This window comes from Halichoeres trimaculatus, unplaced genomic scaffold, assembly GCF_033239565.1.
Source record: "Halichoeres trimaculatus isolate MK-OKI-2021-1 unplaced genomic scaffold, fHalTri1.1 fHalTri1_scaffold_21, whole genome shotgun sequence".
Classification (NCBI taxonomy): domain Eukaryota; kingdom Metazoa; phylum Chordata; class Actinopteri; order Labriformes; family Labridae; genus Halichoeres; species Halichoeres trimaculatus.
The window spans coordinates 16,034,816-16,057,166 of NW_027437199.1; the positions used below are offsets into that span (position 1 = coordinate 16,034,816).

The 22,351-nt window shown below is 38.9% G+C and overlaps 1 protein-coding gene across 2 annotated transcripts in view; it reads left to right on the plus strand.

Moving 5' to 3' along the window:
* Positions 1 to 4,379: 4,379 nt before the first annotated feature.
* The window catches only part of slc2a13a (solute carrier family 2 member 13a), a 78,081-nt gene continuing 60,109 nt past the window's right edge, over positions 4,380 to 22,351 (plus strand). Inside the window, exons 1-4 of one of the 2 annotated variants that reach the window (XM_074698607.1) lie at positions 4,380 to 4,565; positions 4,660 to 5,209; positions 16,567 to 16,726; positions 18,070 to 18,272. In XM_074698607.1, the coding sequence (XP_074554708.1) occupies positions 4,687 to 5,209; positions 16,567 to 16,726; positions 18,070 to 18,272 (886 nt within the window). In that variant the 5' untranslated portion in view covers positions 4,380 to 4,565; positions 4,660 to 4,686. Of the gene's footprint in view, positions 5,210 to 16,566; positions 16,727 to 18,069; positions 18,273 to 22,351 lie in introns of both variants that reach the window. The other variant, XM_074698606.1, reaches the window with a different exon arrangement.

A 22,351-nucleotide genomic window follows, 5' to 3' on the forward strand; every position in this document is an offset into this window, starting at 1 on the left:
TGGAGAACAATCACTAATATCTTGGCGACGTGTTTTTTAGAACAGAAACTGAGTAACTTGTGCAGTGGAGTACACAGACTTTTTGAGAGGCAGGGGTGAAAAGAAAAGAAAAGAAAAGAAAAGAAAAGAAAAGAAAAGAAAAGAAAAGAAAAGAAAAGAAAAGAAAAGAAAAGAAAAGGCACAAACAGTGCATTCTCACTGCTGGAGAGAGCAGTTGTAATTGCGTCCCAAAAGGGCATATAGGCACAAGTTTTTGCCACTCAAGAGGGCAGTTTTTCATGTTTCAACCAAGGATGAAGGCAGTTTAGTGTGTTTTGTTAGCTAGTAGTGCACTTTAGCACTCCCTAGTGCACATTTTTGCTCCAAAGAGAGCACTTTAGCGCACATTTGGCTGCCTAGAGAAGTCATTCCCAAAGTTAGGGTCCTGACCCAAAGGTGGGTCGCCAGAGATTTTTTATGGGTCACCAAATTAGTTTTCAAAATAATTACATGAAATTCATGCTTTCCTTAATCAGAAGAAATCTCCCCTCACTGATTTGATCACTGATGATTGGCTCCTCACACTATCAAAGCTGGTTATATTTTCATCATAAAGGGGCATCGCCACAATGTTTACTGTAACTGGAAACATGTAACTGCTTTAAAAAAGTCTGAAGCCATGAGCTCGAGCCAAAGCCAAACCACCGTATCTTTCCTACTGTTTTACAGCACTCAGAGGAAAACGCTGTCGCTGTGTCACCATCACACATATAAAAGAGGTGGTCCACTGATTACTTTGATCGCTAGTTTCCAAAAGAAAGATTTGAATCCAGATTCATAACCCCTTTGACTTTGAAAGTCCAAAGTCACTGTCAGGTCTTGGACGGGCACCAGCTGCAGAAACGGAGCTTGTTACAGCTGTGCAGTGACACCACACTGAAAACGAGATGAGCATCACATCTGAATATTTAGTCCTGAGTCTTGTATTTTGCTTCTTATCCTTTTCACAACCACATAATATAGAAAAGAATAGAATAGAAAAGATTTTTCTTTCTTGTCTGTCACGACTGACAGAAACTTGACTTTGACAGGCTCACTAAAACAAATACAAATTGGAGTTCCCACAAAAATGTGGCAAAATACAGAAACAGAGTGGACGCTGCGCTCAATACGTGTGTTGTTCTCTCATCTTGTACACATGACTGGGATACAATTCTGAAAAGCAAGCAGACTAACCCGTCACGGTGAAAAAGTAAGTATTTTCAAAGTGTAAGCCTAACAAAGTTGTAATGCATTTGTCAAATATGTCTCTTAGGCATGTTAGCTGGTACAAAAGATGTACGATGACGCAGAAAAATCATTCAAGAACCTTTGTTTTAATCTTTGCACATTTATCCGTCATTTGACAGATTGGACATATTTTGGATTGGGTCACAATGGCTTGTCCCTCCAAAAAGGGTTGCTGGAAAAAAAATTGGGAAGTTAATATCCATAGTTTTGCTGACACTATTACACTTTTTGCCTATTTTTGCTGCAATTTAACTAAATCTGTCAAAAGATTTGCGTACCACTGTGAAGAGATAGAATCAATTGAATGTCTTTATACGTCACAATGTGCTAGACTCACAGAGTTAATTCCCCCATTAGAGACATTATAGGCTTTTCACCATAAAACCATGTATACCACTACGTGTACAGGAAACATGTTTGATTGCTATCCTCTTTCACTAATGGGCTCATCCATGAGTCATTATCAGCTTGTTCTTGTTCTCCATTTTGAGTGACACCACTGTCCACAAATTGACCCCCTCCACACGAGTGCATTTGCAACCACATCATTTATCCAGTGGACAGTCAGACGTGTTCATGTTCGCAGAGAACATTTCGTCTTTCTTAACCATCAGGTGTTCAATGTCGTAAAATTTTAAGCTCTGGCAAATAATAATTTAACTAGGAGACATTATTAGGTCTTTGTAGGTCTAAATAGGATTTTTTGTGGGAGTCATTGAGAGGAGTATAGTAGTAAGTATGCAATTGCAAAATTAAAAAATTATTCGTTAATAATGCTCACTTACGGGTTGACAGGTGTGCTACCTGCTAGCTAAGCCAAAATGGATCAGACCAGTAATACATGATTGATGTAGTCACATGACCAGGGAGGAAGTACAGTAGTATATCATTAACAGCATACTGACCTCTAGGTTTTAGACACTATGCAGTACACAGTCTCTGTTTGAGTATGTAGACAGTACATTACGTTTTTGGACCCATCCACCCTGAATCATAAATCAATGACAAGCCAGAAATTAAAGACTAATTAATAACTAGAACTCCCCCTGATGAATGGCTGTAATGTAAGTTATGAAGCCTGCACCCTGGATGCGTATTGATTGGTCACAGGTCAAATATTTAAAAGCTCACTTAATAGACTTTCTTTCCATAGAGTTTCTGTCATTGAATCTCCATTTTTTACGTCATCAGATTCTTTAGCTACAGCAATCAGCTGTTACACAACCACCTGCCTAACACAGTTTAGATCTGGGACTCTGCAGCACTAAACAACAACCTGTGTCACACTGTGTATTCTGACACCTCTGTACAGACCCAGTGTTTTACTTCTTCAGCAGTTTGAGCTCCTCACACCTTGGCCCCTCATCACCCTGTCACAGGCTAAATGTTTTTTCTTCATCTGACCACTTTTGGTAGGCACCTCTGCAGACCAGGAACACCCCATAAGTGCTGTAGTTTAGGAAATGCTTGAGCCTAGTGATCAAACCATTCACATCCTCACACTCACCTTTTTCTCTTTTTCTCCAACACATCAACTTTGAGGGCAAAATGCTAAGCTCAGTAGCGCTAAACATAACCCATCCACTGACAGGTGACATTATAATGACATAAGCAATATTACATAGATACAATATCTCAGGCCAGGCGTTTTATTCAGTTGTTAAGCTAAGTAGTTTGAAAACTACAGTTTAGCTACACATAAGTCATATCTGAAATAGCAGAGGTGCAAAAAAAAAGTCTTAACAAATAAAAAGAAAAGCTTATCTCAAAATCTTTTTTTTCTCTGCACAAACCTATTGCACATGTTTTATAATTCCTAAATCAGTGGTTCCCAACCTTTTCTAACTAAGGGCCCACTTTTATGTCTCAAAAATGTTTGGCACCCACCTCTGACTCCATTAATACTGAGGCTATGTAATGCATTAAAGAGGACTTTTTTTATTGAAGATTGAATATAAAAGACTAAACTGAACACTGCAATCTGGTCCTGTTGCAAAGTGGTCAGACCAATAACAACAAAAGTTCCTATTCCTCATTTGATTGTCACAAGTCTAATACTTGAAGGAAAAACAAAACAAATTAATGAAAACAATCCTTGGACATTTTTAACATCTTTTTAAAGGTATCAAGCTTTAACATTTAAAACATTATTCTTGTCTTAACTTTGTTTTTATAAAATTACACCTCCCACAAAAATCATATTTTGGAAATGATTTGGTGGCGTAGTAATATGATACCTTGGTGGCCCACCAGGGGGACGTGGCCCACTGATTTGGAATCACTGTTTAAAGTGGTATCAATAAAAAACTCCATTTACATTGAACTTGTCATGTGACTTATTAAACTTCACCGAAGTAGTACTGGATATTAATTCATTCAGGATACTTTTCTGATGATAAAGCTAACTTTCCTTAAAAACAAACAGGCCTGCAGCCCCCTGAGTACTTTCAGCTCTTTACACCATAAATTTTAAGATAGTTGTAGGAAAAGTTGGAACATTCTCCAGCAAAATATCATAAACTAAACGCCAACTGTGGCTGTGTAAAAGTAGCCTGATGTTGAGCAAGAAATCCACAGAAACTTAGACATGTAATGTATCACTTTGTTCTGCAGGGGGCAGCCGTTTCACTCTAATGCCAACGTAGGTTTTGAAACTGCACCAGCACCAGAAATTTGAATCAATTTCTTAAAAATCAGAAACAATAATTCTTTATCTTAGTTTTCTCATATATGTCATTAAGAAGGAAACATGTATGTTATCAAGAAGGGGTGTATAGATCTGCGCATACAGGATATATGCAGACATTCATTATATTTACATCTTTGATCAAAAACTGCTCTTTCTGTGCAAAAAGAATTAAACACTGAGTTGACCACTGCACAGCAAACAGTAGGTCATACATTTTAATGTTACTCATAAGCTCTATTATCATTATGATAACTGTTATTTTGATCAATCATTATTTTTTCATAAGTATTAAGAACTGTGGCAGTCTGATAACCCATTAAAACATTCACTGTCCCCACAACAGCATCACGTTTCCAAAAGAATAATTTCTTTGCGTCATGCCGACGCTGTTAGTGACGAACTGCTCCACTACACTCCTCCTATCTTACCTTTTCCTCCCCTCTCTTCTTCAACTCTCCCATCAGGACCACGGGGATGTTAAACACGGATACACACAAGGCTGACGAACTTTATCCAGCAGCTAACGCTTCACTCGGTTTTACTTTTGAGTAACCTTCGCGCTTTTAGCCCTAAAAACTGTGGGAAGAGGGGCGGATTAGTTTAGTGGGTGAGTGTGATTTTGTTTTCTTTTTTCTTCTCCCAAAGCTCCCAAAACATCTCAGTAGTCCTATCATTGTGTGTCCCATATGTCGCGGAAGCAGGTCGACCATGACTACAATCTCCGTAGTATGAGCAACCTGATGGGCGAGCGGTGGAAGAAAGTAAACGACGGAGGAGAGCGGAGTCTTATCAAAGCTCCGTCCAATGCCAGCATCAACAGCCAGGGCGCCTCCGCGGCCACCGCCACCAGTGCCCCGGCGGCACCCCCTACCAACACCGGGGACCTGGAGAGGGCTGCTCGCAAGCAGTTCCAGCAAGATGTCACACCCGGTTTCGTCTATGTTCTTGCTGCTTTCTCCGCCCTGGGAGGCTTCCTGTTCGGCTACGACACCGGGGTGATCTCCGGGGCGATGCTCCTGCTGAAGAGGGAGCTGGACCTGAGCGCCCTGTGGCAGGAGCTGCTCATATCAAGTACTGTGGCTGCTGCTGCCCTGTCAGCTCTGCTGGGTGGCTTCCTCAACGGGTTATTCGGGCGAAGAGTGTGCATACTACTTGCCAGCTTCTTCTTCACCGTCGGTGGGATAGTCCTGAGCTCTGCGCCTGGCAAGGAGGTTCTCTTGGCGGGAAGACTCATCGTCGGGATTGGGCTTGGTAAGAAATGTGTTGAAAACGCCCTTTGACCCCAGAATAAGTCGTTTTTCTGCTACTGCTTCTAAACCATGTGGTGTTTAATGTTAAACTTGTTGGACAAACAACTTATTTCCACTTTTGCAGCAGGTTGTGTCAAACTCAGCCTCCATACATTAACTGCCACTAATGACGTATTATGGAGATTTGAGGGAATAGTGTCACCTCTATAGCAGCACTAATGGAAACTGAATACCCTCCAGACTTGTGTGCCTGCTGTCACGTGGAGAGTTCAGAGGTCACAGTCAGAATAAGTGCACCTTCCGTCACTAGTTATGCTACACTTTCTCCTCACCCACTGTAAATGGGGTTTGGCTTGTTGTTGTTGTCTGTCTCATGTCCCAGCCCCAACCCTGGGATTTGCAATTACATACAGCCTCTAATCACACAGCGTGGCCCTTGCTTGTTCAGTCTGCAAAGCCTGCTGTGCCTGCTGCTACACAGCTTGCTATTATTATTATTATTAGTATAATTATTTAAATGCGATTATTAAATTTATTAGGGCACCATTAAGTAGAAAAAGCTGCAAATTGCCTAAAGAGAAAGACAGAGCTACAAGGTACACAGAGGACGCTAATGTTGGAGAACTCATATCTGCCTACCACATTTTTCTTTCCTTACATGAGTTTTTTTCACACCCTGCTTTCTCCTCTCTCGGTTCCTCCTTCCTTCCGTCTGTTTCTTCCTCTGCACTCCGCATGCTTTTACATGAGACACTCCTATTTGATCAGAACTCTATGTACCCCAAATCATTTACACAGGCTGCTGTTACTTATGACTCACATCCTTTGAGGTTTTCCAGGCTGAGTGCCACGTTGATGGCACGCGTCTGCTGGCTCCTTTGAGAGAAGTAAAAGCTCAGAGCAGAGATACCTGGAGAGATGGCAGACTGTTTTCTCTCCATTGGGATGGGAGTGGAAGCCTAGATCTTACATAAAAGAAGCTCTGTTTTTTTATTTAGACTGAAGAATACTCAAAACGAGATAGGACTTCAGGTCTTTAAAAATGTAATGTTTTTGGAGGCAGTCATTTCATCTCTTGTGAGATGTATCACTTCAATTAGCATATATTAATTTAGCTGACTTCCTGGATACGTTGGTGATGGAGGCAGGAGAGTGTGTGTTGCTCATTGGGAGAAACAAGAGATAATTTAAAGGGCACAGAAATCAAAGAGCTCTTCTGTTTACATCTAATGTGTATTTATGTACTAATTTTTCATCTCAAGCTGGATCAAGAGTAAATTTATATCTTGCATATCTAGGGATGGGTACCTTTCATATAAAAAATGATACGGTACCGATGCCCAGTACCTGGCAATCGGTACCGGTACTCAACAGTACCAATTTTCGATACTTTTTTGTGCTAATTTGTTAAAAAAATATCAATTTGTTTCATAGTATATTTTTTGTTTTTCAATTTGACATATATTTTCTTTAATATATAACCTTGTAATGCTGTGTTCATATCCAGCACGGAAAATTGCCTACTCTTCCACTCCCTCATAGTCACAAAGATGCATGTAGGTACCTAAGCATGGTACCTTTTGATTTTTTCGCGAATCGGTACCCGGTACTTTTGACAGATTGCGGTCGGCACCTATAAAAGTACCTAATTCGGTACCCATCCCTATGCATATCAGTAATGAAAAGCCACCATCCAGTAGTTTCTTATAAAAGTAGGTGTCTATGTGTAGGGGTTTTACTGCAGTTTGAGATTCAAGCAGACAAACTATCTTAGGATGTGGTGGCCAAATAAGCATGGAAGTTGTACTATTAAATTTTTGTGTTTGTTTGAAGCCAAGATAAGCAGAAAAATGTTTTCAAAAGAGTTTTACAAGAAAGGTACGAAAGTTAGGACACAACAAGTGACCATCCAATGCAGAATTAATACAACAATTTTTGAAGCATGTATTTATTCCTGCCTTGACACCTGCACACTTCCATTATTATTACCCCTACTTCTACGGAAAGCCAAGGTACTCAGCATTTCTGGACCAAACTTGTAAAGGTCATCAGGTCTGTTTGTCAGACCAGGAAAGGCCAAACACCACCAAGCCCTGCCTCCCTGTATCTCTATCCAAGAAGCCTGTTGTTTGTCTGCTCCTAGCTGGTTATTGTTGATCTGACCTTTGCCCAAGCGCAGGCGCTGTTCTGAGATACGAGCCACAGCTTGTCTGAGCCAAGAGACAGTATTGAACCAGGACTAAACAGGGTTTACAGCTTAATTATGTTAGTTCATTTAGATTAAGAGGTTTTCTTGCTGCACAGGGAAGGAAAAATCATTTCTGGTTTGTTATCCAAGTGATTTTTCATTAGAAATGGAAGTCAGTTCACAATTTTTGGTTGGTGACCAATTTTTTCAGGAATAATTGTTTTTTAACAGTGGATAATCAAAGCAAGGACAACTCTCATTTAAGGTGGTGTGATAGGGGAAAAAAAGTGAGAACAATATTTTTTGTAGGAAAAAATATGGGAGACAGAGAAGATTCATCCTGTGAGCTAAGAGTTTTCCGGGGTGAACAAGATAGATCTGAACTTTGAGTGTTCATTTTTCTCAAATTCTGCATTTCAACAGTTTAATGTGCTAAAGCCCTTGCACACCAGAGCAAAATATACGGCAAACATTTCGCACGTTATTTCTTTTTAACCTACCATTTTTTAATTCAAGCTTTTACACCAACAACGTTCTTTCGTGTGAAATTGCGGCTCTTATTTTTTTGGACTGAGGTCAATTTTTCCAAAGGTGCGCTTGCAACGAGTACACATCCAGCCAATCAAAACACTTGTTGAGAAGTCACATACCAAAACATTCAACATTGATTGTGTTCATGTCCCAGCACCCAGCTCTTTACAAAAGACATAAAAACTAGAAAGACAACGATTACAAAGATATAGTTTGGAGGACAACAGCTGCGGAGATTGAAAAGGATGTCTCTGAATTTTTTGCAGTTTAGTGTCATTTATTTGCATCGCTGTTGGTGTGCAAAGATTTTAATAACTGTGATTTCTAAAAGAAAAAAAACTGTAAAAGATAAAAGATTGAAACTTTCAGGGTGTTTTCGACATTAACAAAGCTGTGAAAATTGGCACTTTGGTGAGATTCAGATCAACGACTTAAGAGTTACAAGGGTTTGTTCACAGCTATTTTGAGTTGATCTATTTAAATTGTTTGGATTTCCAGTAATGCCACCAGCGTCATTGATCAAGGAAAAAGTTTTCTTTGGATTAATTTAAAGTTTTCACCAACTTTCTGAAAGAGTTGACAAGATTCAAAAAAGTTTTTTTTCTTCCACATATAAGTAATCTTCCCCATGCGATCACCAACAGCTTCTTATTATTAAGACTCGCACTCACAGGCCCTCAGCCACCCTCACAGTTTGTGTATAATCAGGTTTTCTGGGTAGATAATTAGGCAGCAGTGAGTTTGGAATAGTTTTGTCCTTAGACACAACAGATGAAGGCTCTGCATTAAAACTGTGTGGCTAATTACGTTGTGATAACATTTAATTATACCTGGAGGCTTGATAGTTAAATGGTTGGTTTATATAATTAAGCTACAAGTCTCATCATAACTGGGCACATGACAGGACAAGACTTAATGAGGAGAATATTTTTGGATGTATTTTTGTCTTAATGTGAAAGTTGAATCTCTGAAACTCTTTAAAGCAGGAGTTGTTTTCTTGACTTTGGATTTCCTTCGATTTTTTTTGCAACAGTAGACTTTTTCATTTTAAAACATGGAGTTGTCTTACACTGTATTAAAAATTGTTAAGATAAGTCAAATGTTGCAAGAAAAAACAACAACACAACCGACTCTTTGTGTGTACATTAATTATGTCATCAAGCAGACTTCACCCCATTAAATCAAGAAAAGGGACGACCTCTCCTGCTTTAATCATAAAATGAAAAAAATTCTGTCTAGACATAACTATTGGGAAATCAGCATCTGCTCTATCTTATTAATCCCTCCTCTTTTTCCTCACCCTGCATCTTTTATCAGCCATTAATTTGCCCTATCCATCACAGCCGTCTACTCAGTACCAGAAAATGGTCTCAACTTCATCGCTCTGATACAGGGTCTTGTGAAGTATCTTCCTCATACTCTGATTAAGTTAGTCGGCACTAAGCTTCATACTGAGTGCCTCGAGCCTCCCATCACAACACCAGACGTATGCTTTGTTCAAGCGGTCAGGGCTGCTTTGAGCCTGACCAGAGGATGACTTCAGAGAGCATGTGTATGTGAGTGTGTATGTGTGTTTGTATGTAATGAAGTGAGTGCTGGGATCTGTCCATGGTGCTGACAGGAGAGCTCATTAAGAAGAAAGGGAAAACTGCAACTGTGTGAAGAATCCACACTGAAGCAAGCAAAGAAATCTGGGCTTCATCAGAGGTGATTCAGTCTGTTTGGAGTTTAGTTTCAACCCCCAGGGGAATTCAAAAGAAATTTGATCATTGGAGGTTGTTTCATTCACTGAGAATCTGACTTATATGTTTTGCTTTAACACAATAAATGTATGTATAATCAGAGAGATCCCATGTGAACCATACTGTGTTTTCAAAGTTATAATTAACAATATAAAATCAGTTTAATGCAGGAACAAATGTAACCTTTCTGATGTGTCACAAGGATCTGGGAAGTAGAGCAAGAGATTATGATCAAAATAAACAAACAGAACAAACAAAAAAGCAAAACCAAATGGAAATCTTAGAGTCAAACGCTGATACTTGTAAGCCTACTTCTTTCTTGCCTCCTTAAAATCTTGGTCTTTCTGACTGATAGTTGTGCCAATCTTGCGCTTGTTTCGTCATCGTAGGGATCTGAAAGCTTTTCAGATAACTTTCTGTATGCTTAACTTAACAGGGGCAGTTAGCTAATAAGTTAATTTACATCTGTAGTCCTTGGACAGGAGACAGAGATAATGCCTCTGTTAAAAGCAAACAGTACTGACTGCTACGAGCTCATAACCACTATACAGTGAAATAGAGATTGCAGTATTAGATGTTATAGGCCAGGTGTACTGCGCTTAGCAACTACATAATTTTAAATAATCCATTTAGAAAACAAAATGATATTAAAGCTGAATGTACCATGTCAGATATTGCAGTAGCAACATACCATTAAAACAGTAACAAAACACTGAATTATTAAAGAATTAGAAAATGGAGTTTGTGAAATTGTGGTTTAGTAGATTCAGCCATGACTTCCTCAACAATTAAGATTTTGGATCTGGATCTTGGACAAGCGACAACCTCAGGTCTAAGAATATGAAACAATGCGAAAGTGCTAAAATCTGCTGTTTCTGGACTGTCTGCTTGAGGCTGGCTCTGGAAGTCACATACACACAAACACAAAAAAAGACGTTTTCACCGTGGAAATGAACATATTTGCAGCCTGGTTTGAAAAAAAACACGCCGTCAGAATAGCTAATTTCACTATCGGTAGTTTTGAAGATATTAAGTTTGCAGGCTCGCCCGATCAGAGGCACAGCTCAGGTCACATGACCGACGGGCACCACTTTCTAATATGCGATAGCCAATCTGCTTCAAAAAGTTGTTTCAGAAACAGACGGGTGAGGTCTGGGAGACTATGTCCATAAATTAAACCATCTATGGATCAGGGCGAGCAGTAAGCCTCATAAAGCTTTTTAAAACAAACACAAATGTCACATTGACCCTTAAGATTTATTACATTGTCAAACCTGGTCAAAACAGAAATCAACTCTGTGATCAGTTTTATGTTGCCATGAGAACAAATCTGCTCTCTGACACGAACACTGAGTCTCAGCTTGCAATGAAAATATTCAAGCAAACTAATCCTCCATTGATATGATCCCTTGTTGTCTCAAAGGAAATTATACTTCTCTTTTAAAGTAAAGAATACAGAAGCTTTGCTCATGCAAGGTGTGTTTGTATTTTAAAGTGTTAGCAAGTAAGGAATAAACCGCAGATGAAAAACTGACCACAAAGCTGAACTGTAGAGACTTTCCCCTAACAAACAATTAATATCCAAGAGCCGATATATTGATGCAACACTGTCGAGTGCTTATCTGTCAAGTGACATGCCAAAGCATTAGTTCAGGGACATTTTCCCATTACCACCTGCAGCATAATAGGAAATGAAATGATCCATATAGCCCCTTATAGCCTCTGTTCTAACTGCTTATGTGCATCACCTTCCCACCGTCTACAGATGATTGCAAGCTTTCTCCACTGGTGAAGTGTGTGTTTTTGTACTGCGAGTGTATTTTGGCCAAAATATGACAGATTGTACTAAAAGCATATTCACCAGCGTACTTATCAGTGTATATATTTATGGTAGTGGTGTTTCAGAGGCAGCAGGTGTGACTTAGGCTGAGACAAGCTGCTGACACATATGGCTGAGAAGGATAAAACAGGAACATGCAGCAAAAAGAGATGAGAAGAAGAGGTTCAGCTGCATGAAGTGAGTACAGATAGAGGTTTTATTGCACTCAAGGGTTTTTGTTTGGGTTAAGTGTGCTCTAATCTGTGCATACATCCATCTTTGCATCTGTCTACATGTCTCCATCTGCTGAAACAGATTTCATGGCTTTTGATGTTTGCCGTGTCCACTGGAGTCCAATCAGCTTCCTCTTCTCCTGGTTGAAATCACCCCTAGTTTTATAAAATAAGATATAGATTTTTTCCCAAACAAGCTTGAGGTAACATCTATCAGAGATTCAGTAAACCATGTTTACATGTTGTAGCTGAAAGCTCTGGGAAAAAAAAAATCAATGTCCCACAATAAATCACACATTTTTATTTGCAGAAGTTAAGTTTAACTACTTGTCTTTGTTAGAATAATGTCCTCTTTGTATCTATTTTAACTCATCATAGAGTGGAGGAACATAAAGTGATAGAAGTGGTTTGTTGAACAGTCCTCTGAAATTTAACTTTATTTGCAAATGCAGTTAAAACGATTTGCCTTTAACAGCAAACAGGCTGTGGTTGTTTTTGTGTCCAAGTTTCATTCATTTTAATAACATCATTTTCAAACGGAAATCGATATCCTCCAGCATCTGCAACACAAAGATTGCTCCATTTTAAAGTGGAATCCATCTCTCACAGACTTAAAGTCACCAGTGCGCTCTGAAGCATAAAAAAATCTAAGATTGTGTTCATCTTGTTAACACATCCTTGTAAAGAGTGAAGCGTGCCTGATTCACAAGGTTACACAAGGTAAAACATTGCTTTTACAATTCAAACACAAACAGCTCAAGGGGTTTCTTTGAGTCGATTGCCCATTCACTGTCTTACTGCTGTGAACAATTCTCTCCAGACTGCAAGGCTTGGACCAAAAGCTGTTTAATGTGGAAGAAAAAAGGCTCATGGATGCAGAAAAACTGGGCAATAAGGTGCAAGGAAAACCTGTCATGGGGTCTGTTAATGATAACAAAAATAGTAGGCCTAATTGTAATTTAAGCAATTAGTCTCTTGACTTTCTAAAAGACTGCATTCAGGTCTTTCCTTTTTGTCAAGGTGTGTTACTCATCCAAGCAAAATTACACAAAGGAGGAAACACACATACAATACTGACAATTTGCAGCCCTGTGTCTAACTTTGTTGTGTTTAGCTTACAGCATGCGTTGTTACAGTAGAGGTTTGCAACCAGACTCATCTCCTTAATATCTGCTTGAATTACAAGATTTGTGGTAAAATCCAACTCTTTGTGGTTCAAGAAAACAGCATCAGAGCTGAATGCTAACTGCTGGGAGATTGGTTTAAAGTTGCAGTGTTTTGCTGGCGCTGGTTGTATGTGTAAGAACTAGCGTTGCAAAATTCTGGGCATTTCAAAGTTGGAAACTTTCTAAGGGAATTTTTGTAAATGAACATTAATTAACATACATTTTATGGGAATTTAACTGCATTTACTTGGTCATATACACAAATATACAGTTTTGGTTTGTCATTTTGGTTGGTTTTAAGCAGATATTCATACAGATATGTCAAATGCAGCACAGTTAATAGGTGTCATAAGTGAATTTTCAGGAATTTTTGTTAGTTTGACTTAAATACGTCCATTAGTTAAAGTTAAACAAACCATTAAATATATTTACCTCAGTACTATCTTCAAAACGTGAATTCTAGACTCCAAATCCAGAATGTGGTCTCAGTGGAATAGAGATAAGTACCAAATTAGGTACTTTGATAGGTACCAACCAAATTCTGTCAAAAGTACCTAGTACTGATTCACATAAAATGAAAAGGTACCATGTTTAGGTACCTAAACACATCCTTGTGACTGTGAGAGTGTAAGAGTAGGCAATTTTCCATGCTGGACATGAACACCACATTGCAAGGTTATATATTGAAAAATAAATATGTTAAATTGAAATAAAAAATATATATTATTAAACGAATCAATATTTTTTTACCACATAAACACAAAAAAAGTACCATTAATTGGTACCGTTGAGTACCAGTATGATTGTTGGGTACCAGGCATCTGTACCAGTATTGTTTCAAATGTAAAAGGTACCCATCCCTACAGTGGATATGTTGAAAGCCGGTGAAGTAATGACTGATGATAATCAAACATGCTTGGAATTGTTTGAACATGTAATTCATGGTACACAGTTGACTTTGCATTTAATCATAGTTATTCAACCAAAATATATTTTGAAACCTCGCTCAAGTTGATAGCAGGAAAAAAACCCTGAAATTTCCCAAATTTCTGAGCAAAACTAGGAAACTTTTTTGAAATTTACAGGACATTATCCACACCTTGCAACCCTAGTAAGAACTTGTTACAATATTTTGGTTGTTGGTACATGCTTAAAGCAAGTACCCTGTATATTACACAACCAGTAGACCACATTTTCCATTAAACTGACTAATATTAGAATTTTGAACTAAACTGTAAAGTAGCCATAGAGGTTTAGTTTCCCAACCTTAGTCTCTTAGCAGTATCTATCAAACACTCATGAGATGATTTAATTAAGTCTCATCTTCCTCAGCAGATAGGCCTCGTGCCAAGAGCAGTTGATTTGATTTCAGTCGTGATCTGGATCTTGGATTTCCGCTGTCAGATGCTGATCTTATTTAAAGCCATAACCAAGATAATGACTTGAGTTGAAATCCTTGGGGATTGTTTGCACGGTCAGGAAATCAATTCGAATCAAGAAAGAAGTCTGACATGTCTGAGGATGATGACAGCAGGCTGAGGAAGTGTACAGGCTTTGTTTCCTCCCTTTTGATCATTCAACACTGGGCAGACCAAGAGGAGGCTTGAACACAGAATTCAAACCCTGATTGTTTACTTTTTTTACCTGAATTGTGTGGACAAAAGTGTTGTGATGTGTGAGGAATGTAAAGTGTCTTTAAAATGTGGATGATGGGGATTTCCTCAGAAAGCTCCTCTCTCCTCTGTCTTAGAAAAAGAAGCATTAAAACATGAAAAAAGAAAGACAGGAAGAACACACTCTTGGTTATTGATTCACCTTCCCAGAGCTTCCACAGTGTGGTGCCCGCTCGGAGACAGCACAGCCTGTTTCCCAGCAAGTGGTTGCCATGGCAACAGGTAGCCACGTAGTCATGGCGGCCATCGAGGGCAGGGTGTGTGGCAGTAGGGGAGGGGTGAGGAGAAAGCAGTAGCAGACTATTAATAGAGCTTATCAGAAGCCAGCTGCAGAAAGCTGAGGTCTCGTGGCACTTCATCAGATACATCCTGGAAAAAAACTCACTGTTTGTTCTGTGTGTGTGTGTGTGTGTGTGTGTGTGTTTTAGTGTGAGTGTGAGTGAGGAAGAGTGTGTGTGACTATACGTGTTTATAAAGTGTCTCCTGTGATCCAGGATATATTAGTTGTGTGTGTGTTCGAATACATGTTTTATAGTGTGGTGCCCACGACAGATTGGGCTGTAGTATTTGTTTGTGTCTCTGGGTGACTCTACCGCTGTTATATTTTGGGTTAAATATCAAAGTTAATTTTTGGTTGTATTTAATTATAGTAATTACAGATGCTTCAAAAGAGAGAATTTTATGATAAAAAAAAATAATGAAAATTACCCCTCTGTAAAAAAACGGTGGTTTTCTGATATTAAGGGTTTTATTGAAAAGTAAATTAGCATTAAATTGGAGTCAGGAACTTTAAACTAAGTGAAATACTTGGCTCACGATATGTTTTTCAAATTCCTTTTTGTTTCAGTTTTTTTTGTTTTGTTGTTTTTTTGTTTGATACCACCAATTTTCAGGCTGATAACAGTATGAGTATGCCCACTCAAGAATTCACTGATGCCACTTGTAGAATAGAATAGAATAGAATAGAACTTTATTGTTATTGTAACAAGAACAACGGAATTGAAGTCACAGCAGCAATCAAGAAAACAAAAGTGTATAGAAAGTGCAAAAAGGTCCGTAAGAAAATAGATGATGACAGCTTTTCCATCATTCTCCAGTCGAGTCCAGTCACAGCTACAGATCATTTTTAACAAAGACAGCACACTCTGCAATCAAGTAAAAAATACAACTCAAAAAACTCATTATGAGTTTATGATTTGTTTTGAATAAATTAATAAAAGTGTCAAATAAAACAAACAACTGTCAGAGTTTAAGTCATTTTTAAAATAAACTAAAATGCAGAATACAACAGTTTAACTGTTAACTCTCTTGTTGAGTTCCGTTACCAAAGTACCAAAGCTGGTATATATATGGGTTGCACGGATCACAATATCATGTCCGAACACCGATCTTTAAAATGCCTGACCTGCCAATACCGATTTTTACTTTGTATTTTTTTTATAATTGACCGCATGTACCTTCAATGTTCCAATCTAATTTTATTGAAAATCATTGAGTATGTATATGTATATATATATATATATATATATGTATGTATATATGTATATTTATATATATATATATATATATATATATATATATATATATATATATATATATATATATATATATATATATATATATATATATATATATATATATATATATATATATGTGTATATATATATATATATATGTATATGTATATATATATATATATATATGGTAGGAATTGAGAGGTATACAAAAAATATTTATTCATTAATTTATAATTTTTTTTTTAGATCTATTATTACTTTTTTAATAACAGTGAGCTGTTACAGTGTAAATGTATCGATGGTAAATAAATATTTGGTGTAGTTGATGAACTGTGTAACATTTTGTTAATGTTATAAAACCAACTGTTTTTCATGTTAATCTGTTGTTTTTTTATGAACCAGCAGCATCTGCTGTTGAAGCAGGAACCTTGCTGAGCAGAAACAGCCTCTCACCGCTCTGCTGCTCCCTCTCCTTTCTCTGCTGTGCAGGTATCGCCTCTATGACGGTGCCAGTGTACATCGCTGAGGCTTCTCCTCCACACCTGAGGGGTCAGCTGGTCACAGTCAACATGCTCTTCATCACCGGCGGACAGTTCACCGCCAGCCTCATTGATGGCGCCTTCAGCTACATGCAGCGGGATGGCTGGAGGTGAGGCCTGGAGGCAAACACTACAAACATGCATCACGTATGTCTAGATGAATTTATGCTTTGGATATTTTCCTGAAGCTGCTAGATGCCTGCTGTGTATCTGATGGATGGTGATGCAGCTGGACATGATATGAATGTAGTTTCTTTGGGATCTTATCAAATGCCAGGAAAAGTCAGGCTGAATCAGACCCTTATTCTAAATGTCAACACATGCACAGGTCAACCCCTCACATTTGCAGCCACTGTACATGAGACATGCAGGCTGTCAGTCCCTCTGCCCCCCATCTCTCTTTTTCTGTTACCTTCTTCACTCTTACCCACTTTTATTTCCCGCACTGTCACACTGAAATCAGGCTTTACAGAGTCTAGGTTGTTTGAATGTCAAGTTGTAGGAAATTGTAGATTAAAATCTTCATGCTTGCAAGGGTTTGCTTCAGCTACGGCTCTAATGGAGATAGAGGAGATTGTTTAGGAGCCCTTCGATTGATGTGATTCATACATGATAATAGCTTTTTGCAGACATTTATTGAGTTTAGCAGCTATATGTCGTGTGATTGACGTCCTCTTGCCTGTGTGGCAGAAGAAAAGCCTTGCAGATGTCTGCTTGTTCACTTCAGTGAGATTATATGGATTTTCTTTTGCTCTCTTGAGAAAATCAGCAACCTGCTGTTCCTCCGCTTTTATGGTTTCTTATGCAAACATTGAATCATAATTAGCTTTTCTCCTTGCTCCTGTTCTCTTATTCTCCTCCTCTATACTATATTATGTTTCAGATTTGTAGAATCACCCTTTCTTAGAAATGTTGCAATGTTTGATATATGATAAAGTGAAAACAAAAGTGAAAGGAAAATATATTTTCACTCCTCACTGAATAGAAAGTGCACCGTTGTTATTCAACTTCATGATAACAAATGAATGCTTAACAGTCCATGTTTGCTGTCACACACTCTGGAGTTAATACAGTTATTAAATTAAAAGACAAAGAGATGTAGTGTCTCACTAACACCAGCCACATCCTCCTGTGAGTATTGCTGTACATGAACACCTGCTGATTAAAGCTTTTGTTTTCAGGATTAAAATTAAATGCTGAATTTAATTGCTAAGGCTGCATTAAGACGTGACATTTTGCCCGGCTTAAAACTTTAATGAAGTAAACCACCTGATGCGTTTGTCAATAGCTTAACACAAAGTGGGTGCAACCTTGTTTCAACCCAGCTCTATGAAAACTATGTTAGAGAATTAGACTTGTTAAAGGCTTTATGAGCAACAAGAGAACAACAGACGAGTTTGTTGTGTCTCTCATCAAAAGTTTTGATTTTTTTTTCCTCCTCTTCAATTTTTAGGTACATGTTGGGTCTGTCTGTGATACCTGCTGTTCTCCAATTCATCGGGTTCCTCTTCCTGCCAGAGAGTCCTCGCTGGTTGATCCAGTGTGGGCTGACCCAGAAGGCCCGCCGCGTGCTCAGCCAGATCCGAGGGAATCAGAACATCGATGAGGAATACGACAGCATCAAGAACAGTATCGATGAGGAGGAAAGTGGAGGAGGTAAAGATAGTCAAAATAAGAAAGATGTGGGGGGAAGCATCAGTCACCTGTTTTTTTATTTTTCATTTTTTATTTTACAGCTACAAATGCTCTATTGTCTTGTTTTTCCACATATTGAGCAGCTGTTTGCTTCACTTTATTGGATATTGTAGGTAACCTGTTAGGCACAGGTTACCTACAGTTATAGAAAAAGGCAAAATAATTGCCCAACAGGTTTCACATTAACATTTTAGAGAAGCACTTGGGAATGGGATGAACACTGTATTCCTAGTGTAAGGTTTCTTGTTTTTTGGACACTTGAGACTGGTGCGGTCAGATTAATAGACAAAGAGTTAACGGATTTAAAGACAGAGAGAATAGGCAGTGGAGACAGGGAGCTGTGCGGCTTGTGGAATAACCACTGATGGGCAGCGAACAGATTCTAACAGGTGATGCTATGACTAGGATACTGGATTAGGTACTTTTATAGGTACCGACTAAATTCTGTCAGTAGTACCAAGTACTGACTCATGTAAAATCAAAGGGTACCAAGTCCCAAGCCTGTGGGGACAGTGCTATGATCTGGGGTTGCTGCAGTTGGTCAGGTCTACACTGCAAAAAACTGAAATCTTATCAAGTGTTTTTGTCTTTTTTTAAGTAAAAATTGTCTTATTATACTCGATATTAGCCACTTTCAACTTATCAATCCAGAAAAATGTCTTGTTTCAAGTTATCAGAGTACAAAAATGAGGTTTGAATTGCTTGTAACCAGTAAAAAAATCTGCCAATGGAACAAGAAAAAATTGCTTGAAAATTTCCTTGAGACTAGAACAATGTCTTCATACAAGTAACTTTTCTCTTGTTCCATTTGCAGATTTTTTTACGGGTTATGAGCAATTCAGACCTCATTTTTGTCCTTAAATAACTTTAAACAAGACATTTTTCTGGATTGGTCATGTGAATTTGGCTCATATTGAATCTAAAAAGGAATTTTCTACTGAAAATGAGACAAAAACACTTGATAAGATTTCAGTTTTTGTAGTGTAGGTTCAGCAACAGTCTGTGCTCAAAGAATGAGGTCAGCTGACTACCTGAATATACTGAATGACCAGGTTATTCCATCATTGGATCTTTTCTTACCTGATGGCACGGCCATATTCCAAGACGACAATGCCAGGATTCATCAGGCTCTAACTGTGAAAGAGTGGTTCAGGGAGCATGAGACATCATTTTCACACATGGATTGGCCACCACAGAGTCCAGACCTTAACCCCTCTGACAATCTTTGGGATGTGCTGGAAAAGGCTTTGCACAGCTGTCAGACTCTACCATCATCAATGAAGATCTTGGTGAAAAATTAATGCAACACTGAAGGAAAATAAATCTTGTGAAGGTGGAGAAGCTTATTGAAACAATGCAACAGTGAATGAGTGCTGTAATCAAAGCTAAAGGCAGTCCAACAAAATATTAGAGTGTGCCACCTTTTTCTTTAAAGGCGACTCTTTTTTTGGCCAGGCAGTGTATTTTGAAAGCTTGGCCCAGCATTTCACCTCATGGCTTACAGAGGCTCTACCTGAGCCCTGGAGGTACTGGCCTCCTTCATGTCACTTTGATGTTCTTGTCAGACGCTTCACGCTTCATGTCCTGCTTTGTGATGAACTCCCTCCTATTAAAGCAACAATAAGTCACTCAGGTGCCCTGTTGCTTTCCTTTGTAACTCCTGGGGTGACATCAGTGACCTGCCAATCAAACGTAGCCAACCCTGATATTGCATCAAAACTCAACATGTGATTGAATTTGTGGCTACATCACAGCTCAAAATGTCTTTATGGTTTTTATTAAAAGCTTCTGATGCCACGCATAGAGTGCACAAAATATTGTGTCCACTTTAAAGCACTGAATGTTTCCTTTCGCTGTAAAAGGTTAAAGATCTGCTTGTTGTGCAGATGCTTTCATGACCGAGGTGACACTTGCTGAAATGTCACAGATTACTCTCCGGTGCTGAGATATTTTTCTGTTTTGTCCACTTACTGCTTTACACATATTACATCATTTCAGCTTTCAGCAGGGTGAGTCAGAACCAGATAGAAAGTATTTTGCTTGTCCTGGTCAGTTAAAACACCCTGACCTTGAGTACACAGAGGCCGCTGTTTGTTGTGAGGCTTAGCGGGTGTGAGCAGACAGAACAAGAATGTCAAAGTGATGGCTGACCCAACCGTTCCAGCCAATATGACTTTGGCCTCAGTTACAAAATAATCACATTTGCTTTTCCTTTTTTTCCATCAGATGTGGTGTGTGTGTGTTTGTGTTTGGTGTGTCCAGTTTTAACAGAATCTCATATGCACCAAAACAGCCACCCACTGGTTTTTAATCACATGCTAGCATACTTTTTCAGTAGTAAATCTTACACTTTCGGTTTGAAAGGGCAAAAGTGATCAAATGAAATCCATATAATCAGGAAAGGGAAAAGCACTCAGAGAGCGCAGACCTCCGCCAAGTGTATTGTGATTTTCACCAACACTTAGGTCCGACTTTAATGTTATACTCCCTTTCAGCAGACTGTCTGCTACAATTTGGTGTTAGTTGCAGGTTTGTACGATAATTTGTTTCCTGACAGTGTTGAAAATTATGATGACCCAGTTCATATTTCATATTCCAGATCTCAGTATCCAGAATATTGGCAGAATCTGGATCGTACTTTAACATCTGTCAGAAATTATGGTGACCTTGTCTTGTATTGTTTTGCAAAGCAATCAGAACATTTATGGTGGAGTTATATACACATATGGTGAAAAAGACCCTATCTTACAATGATAAAGAATCCTTTAAAAACATCCTAGACACAGGCGGTGATCCAGATCACCTCTAAAATTTAATCACTTCCTCCTTATCCCATTTTTAACATTCCCTGAAAATTTCATCAAGATATTTTTGTAAGTTTTTGAGTTATGTTGTTCACAAACAGACAAACTTTCCCAAAAACATAACCTACTTGGCGGAGGTAATCGTGCATATTCACAAAGAAGGCAGGAGGAATATGGGGCTACCAAAAGAGACAATAAAGAAAAATAAAAAAAACACAACACCTCCACTCTAACTATTTTCTGCAACTTTTCTTTTTCCACATATTTTATCCGTTGTGGAAGTGTTAATTAGCAACGACTTCCACTCCAGCATGTTAACAACAGCTACCATGTAAATCTTGTTTCCAAGTGTCTATCTGCTGCGCAGCATATTTTACAGAGCTCATTGTTTGTGTCAGCTGTCAACGATGAGAGGAGCCTGAGGAGAAATGGAGGGAAAGAGAGCAGAGAAAGGAGAGTAGGGTGACAAACAGGTGGTGACAAGTCGGGAAACTGAAAGATTAGCAGAGAAGGGAAGGATGAGGAAGAAGAGCAGAAGGAGAGTGGAGTGGAGGAGATTGGATTCTTCCTGCAGCTAATCAACCTTGACAACAGAGAACACCATGTCTCTGAAAGGAGTGGCAGACATAGCTCCCTTGGGTCCCTGTGGCCTGTAGTGAAGAGGAGCCCTTATCACACATCCACAAAGACACGTCATCACAAACTGATGGATAAAAACACACACTCACACACTAAACAGAGTGTCTCTCATGTGGGGCTCAGAGTGTGTCCAGTAGTTGTATTTTCATGTCGAGGTCTCTTCTCTTGTCACCGTAGTCGCCCTCACAGCCATCATCAGTTAGTGTGTGGCTGCAGGGACACAGCAGGTGGGCTTCTCACACCGTCTGCTTGTTAACCTGTAGTCTGAAGTTCACACTTTAAGCCAGTGTGAAATGTGAGCTGGAACCCAACGTACAGACTTTCTGTGAATTTCAGTGTCTTGCGTTATTTGGTCACTCAAGGGGAAGCAATTTGGGTTCATCTTTCACATCAGTAAGCATGGCAGATAATCGAGAATTGTGTTGTTTCTGCACAGTTTCTGCTCCGATGGGACTGCTGCAGCAGCAATAACTGTAATCTGTATCACAGGACTTCAAGACTTGCCCGTGATAACACCTCTTGCATATAATCAAGACGGTGGTCAGACAGACACGGCTTTACACAAACGTCTTAGACTGTGAAAGAAAAGTTGTGGCT